This window comes from Scedosporium apiospermum (genome assembly GCF_000732125.1).
Source record: "Scedosporium apiospermum strain IHEM 14462 chromosome Unknown SEQ_SAPIO_0095, whole genome shotgun sequence".
NCBI lineage: Eukaryota > Fungi > Ascomycota > Sordariomycetes > Microascales > Microascaceae > Scedosporium > Scedosporium apiospermum.
The window spans coordinates 293,328-303,023 of NW_015971796.1; the positions used below are offsets into that span (position 1 = coordinate 293,328).

Genomic DNA, 9,696 nt, shown 5'->3' on the forward strand with positions numbered 1-9,696 from the left:
GTCAAAGGATTGGAGCGAGACACAACCAATCGGAAGACGACCGGTAGGACCGGTTGGCGGTCTCAACAAGCTAGCATGCGATCTCGCAAGGTACACGTTCGTTTCCAGGGACCGGGCCAGAGAAGTGGCGGTAAGTAAGACGCAGGGGATTTCGGGAGGTGCAAGAGATGCTTGTATAGCCTGGCCATGTCCTTGCGCGAGGTGACCAAGTTGTTATCCTAAGGCAGGCACGAACTGCATTTCCCTCAGGAGGTGATTGACGTCATGCGCGCGTGGGATTTATGATGTCATTCGCGTCAAGAAAACCAAGCCAAAGCAAGTATTCCGACACTTTATATGCATCATTACCTTGCTAAAAGGGATTCGTTTACTCAGGATCTCTTAGCGATGCCGCAACACGTTCGCATTGTAGATGTAAGAACAGGTACTTGACGTAAATATGATGCAAGGCCACGATAGAACACATCCTGTCCCTGGATCTTAGATGAGCATAAAAGTATTTTCAGTCTTCAGAGCCAACAAAAAAAAAATGATGTCTTCCCGTCCGAAATACGCATTTCTCTACGAACAGTTTTCACCTCAACACGACTGATTGCACGCTGAATTGTTACTATTGTTTCCGCGACCTCTAAAACCTCTAGAGCGAAATCCTGATATCAACAACCCTTGGAACCTTCGAGTCCGCAAGAAAGACCGAAAATGGGCGCTGTCATTTCCTGCGTACGTTTATATTAATGTGATTATATTCAGCTTCTTTATACCTTTTCCGCAGAGTGCCTCACGCAAGTCCTGTGGCTCCGTGCTAATCTACGCCCCCACAGATTCAATCAGTCCTCCAATCCATCGGTGCCGTGCTGAGCAGTATCGTCAGCAGCATCGGCGCTGTTTTACACGCTATAATCAGTGGCGTCGTCTCCATCTGCAACGCCGTCATTGCCTTCATTACATGCGGCTACTGCGGACGTCGGAGGGGTGTTGGAAGGCGGTACCGCACCTACCACCGGCGACCGGCAAGGATCTAGGCTGGAGAGGGGTCCGAAGGTGGGAGGGTGAGAGGACACGAGGATACCATTTATGCCTTATGATAAGTTATAACTGGGCGGTCTATTTTCGCGTAGAAAATGGCATAGGACATAATGCAGAAAATTGTAGTGGTTAATTACCCTATTTCATAACATATTTGGGCGGCGGTTTACACGACCGCCCTTACTTCTGAGCGTAAACGACATGACTAGAGGTATTGGTATTAGCATCGCGGTGGTTTGGTGAACCCAAAGATGGAGAAAACCGATAGACTTACAAATCGAACAGGGCATGGATCCTGGGGTTAACCAAATCCTTCCGCACCTTCGCCAACAGGGCCAAGATCTCCTCCTCACTCCATTTCAAAACGCTAGTGTAGAGCCTCAACGTAAGGCCTTCGAGCCCTCCATTGACTTGCAGATAGTTTAGCAGACCAACTTCCTTCAGCAGCGGGTCTTTAGCCCAGGGCCCGATGGGAATCCTGTACCGCTTATGCACGACATTTTTAAAGCCGGCATCTTTGACCCACCCTTCCAGTTTAGAGCCGGGGTTGGGATCTCGTCCGAGTTTGCGGGCGGCCTCGAGCAGAGTAGAGATCCAGGTCAGTAGCGGATCTTCGGGTTTCAGGGAGTCGTCTTCAGAATAGTACTGGAGATCAAAATCTTGAAATTCGCACCATCCTCCTGGTTCCAAGTTCCTGTTTCCGCAACAATTGTTTTTTTTAGAATTAGTAAAAGAATGGAAAGGTGCGAGTCGTGAGAATGTTAATGAAACGCACTCGTAAATAGTGTTAACGAGTTTGGGCCAATCAAAAATGCTGGCAGCCATATATCGACAGAAAATCCAGCTGAACTTGTCTTGATGCAGCCACGGACTCTCGACGTCATCTACCTCGAACTTGACATTCGGGGGTACAAACGTAGGCATACTAGCGCTAAGGTCATTTCCAATCACCTAAAGAGGGAGTCAATGCCTTGTTTCAAGGTAATTTAATGCAAAAGTAGAGTAACTGAGGGGATAGAAGCCCCACTACTGAGGGCTGCCGTACCGTGGCATTTGGGAATTCGTCACCAATGGAGATGGCCCCTTTCATAGGTTAGCAGGTAGTTGCGATGGTCGCAAGTGGGTTAGGCAGCTCACAAATTCCTGTTCCTGTACCAATATCAAGGATCCGTTTGACTGTGCTCTTCTCTATTGGGGCAAGGTACAACCCGCCTATGCTTCGCGTCATGATATCGTGGAGAAGAAGTAATCGTTCCATTTCGGGCTACGGTAGAACTCGTTAGATCGCAACTACATTTTGGTAGACTGTGGATGTTTGTTATGCTATTTCATACCTCATCGTTCGGTCTTGAATATCCTGTGCATTCTAGTTAGTGATGAGACATAGTACGTCGTCGGGCGAGGGCATGATTACTCCCTGATCTATACGCATGGTAGCGGCGCCCATGTTCTACAGGATAGTTGAGGACACTAGAAGATAAGGAGGATGTGTAACTTGATCTGTTTTTCCCTCCCCATCCCAGAAATCAATTAGCTGGCCATTCTGAGAAAGGGGAGGACCCTCAATTGTTTAATGCTCACCGCATATCGATAATCGCCGAGTCATCGTCATTTCCGTCGACCTAGATGAGACCTGTCAATCCATATGCTGAAAGTAACGTTCCTTATTTACTGGGAATTTTCAAGTGCTCACGCCTTCGTCGACTTGGATCAAGCCATCTCCTCCCGGGACTTCCGAGTTTTCGGTCTGGTGTGTATCCTCCTGCCTCGCTTCAGGAGAAGAAGCCGACCGATCCTGTGCCTTGTCCCCCATGAACGCTTCCTGACGCCTTTCTGAGGAGTGTAGATGTTTTTCTATACTGTTTCCCGAGGTAAGCGGTCGTTATTAGCGCGCTACTTGAATATTTGCGAGAAGCTTGGAAAGTGAGGGGGTGAAATTTTGTTGACAGCAGAGCAATGTGGGATTGCAGCAAATATTGAATGCCTATTAATATCTCCCCGCTCCCGAGGTGAATAAGCATAATGCTACGTCGCACGGCTTTGAGAATTTCCGTCGATATTCGCAACAATGAATCGCTCAAGGTGGATGCTCGACACCTTCAATCGTCATCTTCGCGCTCGCCTGGAAAGCCGAAACCTGGCATGTTCTTGAAATTACTCGAGTGTAATAACGACCAATAGTCGACTTACCATACAGTATTAGCCATAGCTTCGAAAATACAAAAACAATAGGGAACTAGATCTATATGGCCACACTTCCTTTCTCTACAACGGGATTGAGATGAAGTTGGACGTAGTGTAAGCCATAAGGCTGGGGTTCATGGGTCATTTGGCAATGTCAGACGGGAGCTAACTTGAAATCTCACTAGCGGCGGCTAGCCCAGATCCTGGGACACTACTTTAATCTTTCGTCTCAAATTCGATTCATTGTTGCGAGACTAGTACTAGCCCCCAGGCCCTGCCTGGCCAAGAGCTTGCGCATAAGGGCTGGATCCATTTACCCGACTGCAGAGAATGATACATATAGAGGGGAAAAAAGCGTTCAATTGATATTAAAAAAATAAATATGTAAATGTATTTTGAAAACGATTGGGAAGTAGTTAAAAAGCACGTTGAAACCAAGTAGGAGGAGAGATGAAGTACTTGTCGCGAGCCAGGATCGTGACTTTTCTAACACATCCCCCCAGAAACAAGCGAGAGCCAATCATCTCGTCGATTATCAGCAGGGGAAGCAACGCTTTCGGGGGCGAGTCATTGGGTTCCGGTCATGCTCAAGTTTGGGGTCCTCTCCTCTAGCTCTACATGCATTACTTGCAACACCTCAGTTTTACCAGCATCTCGGAAATCCCCTCCTCACTAGCTGCATGACGGACCAAGGTTACGGTAACGAGTGCATAACCTTTTAAGAGTGATAAAATAATCTCGACTGCTGTTGAAGCTTCCTCGTTTTGATAACCTAAATCAGCTGGGGTACTGTTGAACCTGGCCAGCACCTAACTTGTAACAGATGATAACAGATACCAAAAAGTAAAGGAAAAAGAGACCAGTGAATCAGAGCCGTGCTCTGATGGAAAGCGTTCCTGTCCGGTATCAAAGTGTTGCGGAAGTCTCACCGCAATCCCGCATCACAAGAAACAACCAAGCGGAGGTGATTGGTGTTCCACCCTCCCCTCACAGCCACGAGCCGAAGAGTCGAATGTAGATAACCTTGACGAGTTGAACTTCGAGACAATATACGAGTAACTCGGCCGCCAGGAATCCTATGAAAGAGGCCGCAGGCTGGGCAAAGGAAAATGCCGACTGAAATGGAGGAATCCAAGGGATGACGAAGCCAATTACCATGATCGAAATAGTTGAGGCGACAAGAACAGGCGATGCTCGGCTCTGCAGGAAGGGTATCTTGGCTGTTCGCAGAAGATGGACAATCAAGGTTTGCGTAAGAAGCCTATCGAAGTTGTTAAATAATCCGCTGAATCTAGGCTCGAGTCGGGGAGTGAGAGCAAGGACAAGGGAAAAGAGGGCGGCCGAAACTGACCCTTGGAGGAACCAATGCGTCTGGAAAAGTTTCACAGCATGTGCGTCGCCGGCTCCCTGCACGCCATAGAAGAACCACCCAAGCAGAATGGTACAAATGTCAATGGTCGAACTGGTAGGCCCGAGAACAATGACAAACCGAAGGAGTTCTATATCTCGAGCTATTAGAAGGCCTTCATCTGTTTCTCTGTTCGGCAATTGTACGGAGTCCTAGGAACGGCCGCTACTTACCAACTGGCCTCCACGTTCTAGGCAGCTGCAAGTACTCAGCATCGACCCGATCCCACGGGAGTGCAATCTGGCTTATATCGTAGAGAAGATTCTGGGCGAGCAGTTGTAGACTGGTCATCTGGGAAAGGCGTCAGCTTGTGATCAGCTCCGCCGAAGCGAAAGAGCATTATTATGGCGTACTGGCGTGAAAGGAAGCTAGGCGCTGGCGGCGAGAATGCTGAACACGTTGCCAAAGTTCGACGACGCAACCATCTAAGGAGGTATTAGTGAGACAACTCTCTGTGGCCAAGTTAGGGCGCTAATTTCACAACTCACCTTGATGTACTTGATGAAGTTGGCGTGGGTAATACGCCCGACAGTAACGCTGTCAACAATAATACCAGCCCTTTCTCGGTCGGAACGAGACCGGCGCAGTCCTTCGCAACAGCAGCCCCCGAATCAACAGAAATCCCAACATCTGCCTCACGAAGAGCGATGCAATCATGGACACCATCGCCCAACATTCCCACACAATGACCGGCCTTGTGTAGACTAGCCACAACCATGGCTTTCTGATCAGGTGTCAATTTCGCGAAGACCTTGCAACTCTTGACGACTTGGTCGAACTCCTCGATGTCTCCTTCGAGCTGTGCCAAGTCCGGGCCTGAGATGGACTGGATCTCATCTTCTGCCACCTCATCCTGGTTCACTAATTGAAGCGATCTGCAGACGTTGAGAGCGACGGCTAGATTATCTCCGGTAAGAATCTTGACCTCCACGCCCAGTGCCTTGAGTTTGGTAATGGACTGGGCGGCATCATCCTTGAGTGGATCAGAAAAGCTGACCATGCCCTCAAGAATCATCTGCGACTCTAAAGCCTCTAGGCGGTCCCCGTCATCTAGATCGAACTGGGGGATTTGCTTCATGGCCACCAGAAGGACGCGGTAGCCCTCAGCGCTTAGCTTGCCCACTTTCCGCTCCAAATTTCGGCGTGCCTTCTCATCAAGGCGAGCTGTCTGCCCATCTACTCGTACGGAGGAGCAGAGAGCAAGCACCTCGTCAAACGCACCTTTGCAGATGAGGATGTTGGCACCAGTTACGCCGCGAACAATGCAACCTGATCGACGACGTTCGAAGTTAAATGGAATCGCCATGACTTTCTTGTGCTGCGCGACTGGAACGGAAATCCTGTTTGCCAAGCGAAAATTGAGAATAGCAGCATCCATGTTATTGCCGCTACTACCCTGCATTGAAGAGTCGATGGTGGCGAGTTTTAGGACATCGATGTTTTCTTTTCCGGTGCTGTCGAGATAGCTGCGTACAGATATTTCGTCTTTGGTCAGAGTTCCCGTCTTCAAAGAAGACCTAAGTGTCAGTTAATGCTCCTTAGGTGAGGGGAAAAGGAAGCAACACGACATACCTTGTCGCTGCATAGGACAGACATAGCGCCGAGGTTCTGTACCGACTCGAGCCGCTTGACGATGGCCTTTTTCTTTGAGAGCTGGTAGGCGCCGCGGGCAAGGTTTGCATTTACAATCGCGGGCAACATCTCTGGGACCAAACCGACAGCGACGCTGATGCTGAAGAGTGCCGCATTTCCCCAGTCCCCAGTCGTTTTCCCCGAGACACAGAGTACCTAAATTGTCAGGAAACCTTACAAGTTCACGATTTAATTATCCGGATCAACGTGCCACTTACAACGGGAACCATTACGGCCATGAAACCGATCAACATCCAACTGACATCCCGAATTCCTTTCTGGAAGGCATTGACCTTGCGGCGTTTCTCCAGCTCCTTGGCCATACTCGCAATTAGAACATCTAGTAACATTAGTAGAATTCAGCTCTTTAACTTGGATGGAAGTATTTAACGTACCATCACCTGTCCGAAGCACGAGAGCTGCTCCGCTCCCAGAAACAACGCTCGTACCCATGAAGATAATATTTGCCTGGTCAAAGATAGGGATATCATCCTTTCCGCCGTCTTGAATAGGCATTTTCGCCGTAGGCTCGCTCTCACCCGTCCAAGTGGATTGGCCGATTCGCAGAAAGGACGACTCCAAAATGAGGCAGTCGGCTGGCACCACGGCACCTGGTGACAAGAGCACGACATCACCCGGTACAAGATCTCTTGTTGATGCCTCTGCTTCCGTTGGTGCAGGATGTTTGTCAAGGACATCGCCACGAGCGGTAGGTCGGCAGACTTTGAAACTGGTGCTGATGGATGCCTGGAGCCTAAACATTGCCATAGCACTTCGGTATTCTTGCGAGAACCTGACGGCACACGAAACCACCACCATGGCCATCAAAACGGCAAACCCTTTCTGTCGCGACAGTTAGAAACCAGAATATTGCCACTGAGTTAAGGTTTATATTGCTTACCCAGTTCGGAGGAGGTATAGCGGCGTTGATGATGGCCAGGAAGATCAAGAGGATATTGAATGGGTTCGGGATCACCGACAGCAGAAGCATAAACCACGAGGGCGGCTGATGGGATGACAAAACCTTGGGGCCTTTTACAAGGCGACGGTCCGCCGCTTCAATGTTGGAAAGGCCAGCCAGGCTAGTCCCGAGATGATCGAGAACTGCCTCCATCGGCATACAGGCGAATGCGCGTAGAATGTCATCTCGAGTGGGGTCTCCGCTAGAGCTAGGCGGAGTTTGCCAAGACGTCGTCGAAGAGGCTACTTGGAGTGATCTCTTGTTGAGGGTGTGGAGACGGAGTTTAGCGCGGCCGGACCGGGCTTTATCAGCAGCCGGCTGCCAACGTGCCTTGAGCCAGTCAGTGAGAAATGACATGTTGCCATTTACGAAATAGCGTTCTGGGTTTTACTTTTGGCCTTCTTTTACTGCGAGGCCGGTATTAGAGTGCGTTCAACGAACCATAGCTGATGGTGTCAGCGCGACTTTGAATCCTGCGGAAGGAAGCCGCTGAAATGTCTAGAATGGAATTATTAGCCTCTAAAGGCAACTTTTTGCCTCTTCATGGCGTTGTATGCATACGTTAATGTCGGAATTCCTATGGTGGACGGAACCGGGTAGGCCCTGACGGCGTCAATGCTGCCGCCAGGATGACCTTCGGGTTTGAGCTCAGGGTGGCCAGAATTGCGAACTGGGCCAGCTCGACGGCGCTGGCAGATAGAATCTTGTTCTTGAAGAGTGAAAGTGGAAGAAAGCAACGTGGGATTGATTTAAAACGATATATAAGAACGGTCATTTCATGGCAACCTTCGATGTAAGTCTCAGTTAAATATTTATAGTCACGATATCATTCAGGTTCACAGATATGGAGCAATGAGCAATTTTCTGAAAAGACAATTATTTTCCCTTCTTCGGACGCGTCATCTAAGTGACAAGAGACAAGGCGCTTTCCCTTCCCGAGCCAAATCTAATGGATACGAGAACACCCCAAATGTAGGTGATGTGACCACCCCGGGGTTCAAAAGGGGGGGTATGTCTCTCATAAGTATCTGCTTCGTTAAACAGCCCAGCAATCTGCCTTGCAAATAATACCCAAGTTGCACTTTTGGAGGAATGGAGCTTGAAAAATTTTTTTTGCGTGAGTCTTCCACCGAGCTAACCTAATGTTGTTGCTTGTGCCACGCCAACATAGCCCCGTTCTTACTTCGCGGACGGGATTGGAAAATCCAGACCATATGCAAGCTGCCTTGAGAGAATTGATATTCCCTTCGCATGTAGATCTAGAATCGGCGCATCCATATTGCTCAGATTGCTCGAAAATTTCGAAAAAAAGAGGAGTCTGGAGCACATATGTTCATGATAGCAAGCAATACCCTCCGCGTATCTTCGGGTCTTATGACGCTCCAGCTCGATGATCAACCTCGGCCTGAAAGTGGCGGTCTGAAGTGATATGTCACCGCACTGAGCTTCCCCTCCCTACATGAAAGGACTTTGAAGTAACCACCACGCGCGCGATCAATGGCCCGGTGGGTGGCAGCCCGCTTGGCTAGCCGTTGCGGTATGTTCCTTGTAGATACCATTGATGGCCCTCTGGACTAGAGCTAAAGCCCGGAACCGTACACCATCATGCCCCTCATCTCAAGGCGACAGCGATCAGAGGAATAATAAGAAAAAAGAAAAAAAGTTCCCAGCAAGATTCATCTTAATAAAGATGGACGGCAGTTGGCAAGGACTGCATAAGATCTAGCATAGAAGGTGCAAGGACGCAAGGAGGAGGGAATCAACAGAGTCTATCGGGCCTGCCCGCGGTCTCGGCCCTGTGCAGGACTGATCCTTTACGCCCGCGAAAGTAGCCTTGTCCGGGTCTGGGCCATCAATGACATCGAACCAGTCACCGTTTACCGATGTCACCTTAGGTATGACTTTTAAATTCTCGGTAGAAGTTTCAATCTTTACCATTGGCTGGAAAATCTCATGGAAATCATATCGACGCACAAGGCTTTCGAACCTCGGGCTCCATTTCCACCACCTCGGCGTGGATTTACCAACCGCTTATTATTAAGCTTGATGACACCAGCGATCTCTGATCTGATGCTCGTTTCATCAATGGCTTGGTGAATTGGGATGTGAGCACTTAAACCCCAATATTCCTTCGTTCCTCGTTGTAGTGTGAGACGGAACAACAGGCGATAGGCGAGAGAGGTAGGGCTTCTTTCCCACAGAGTCGCAGAGGGATGTAACATGGATGTTCCTAGGAGACCTCTAGCCTCCCCGATACTCCTTCGGGGCCGCTAACTGCAAAGGAACTCCTGCATCTTTTGGATGAAGAGACAAATTCCTTCTGATTGATCTTGATAGCCATAGACCATGGAGTGTAAGTTGCAAGTTCTTAGCCAAAAAAGGGCAACACAATTAAATCCCCTGATTAATAATTCCTTCGCGATAATTGGCCCAGCTTCCTAGGGATCCACCCCGAACATTTTCCATCCAGATCAAGGCCGAAGGC

At 49.1% G+C, this 9,696-nt stretch overlaps 2 protein-coding genes across 2 annotated transcripts; both read right to left on the reverse strand.

Annotated features, from left to right (window-relative positions):
* Window positions 1-827: 827 nt before the first annotated feature.
* Window positions 828-2,284, reverse strand: SAPIO_CDS4914 (uncharacterized protein; the record flags this gene model as incomplete). The annotated part of the gene is made up of 6 exons (XM_016787355.1): window positions 828-882; window positions 1,211-1,231; window positions 1,301-1,720; window positions 1,802-1,977; window positions 2,072-2,109; window positions 2,164-2,284. The coding sequence occupies 6 exons, from the start codon at window positions 2,282-2,284 to the stop codon at window positions 828-830; spliced, it is 831 nt and encodes a 276-aa protein (XP_016643030.1).
* Window positions 2,285-4,197: 1,913 nt separating this feature from the next.
* Window positions 4,198-7,568, reverse strand: SAPIO_CDS4915 (Uncharacterized protein; the record flags this gene model as incomplete). Its single annotated transcript, XM_016787356.1, has 7 exons — window positions 4,198-4,709; window positions 4,792-4,909; window positions 5,172-6,122; window positions 6,191-6,406; window positions 6,469-6,590; window positions 6,646-7,093; window positions 7,152-7,568. 7 exons carry the CDS (start codon window positions 7,566-7,568, stop codon window positions 4,198-4,200), a joined length of 2,784 nt encoding a protein of 927 aa, XP_016643031.1.
* Window positions 7,569-9,696: the final 2,128 nt, after the last annotated feature.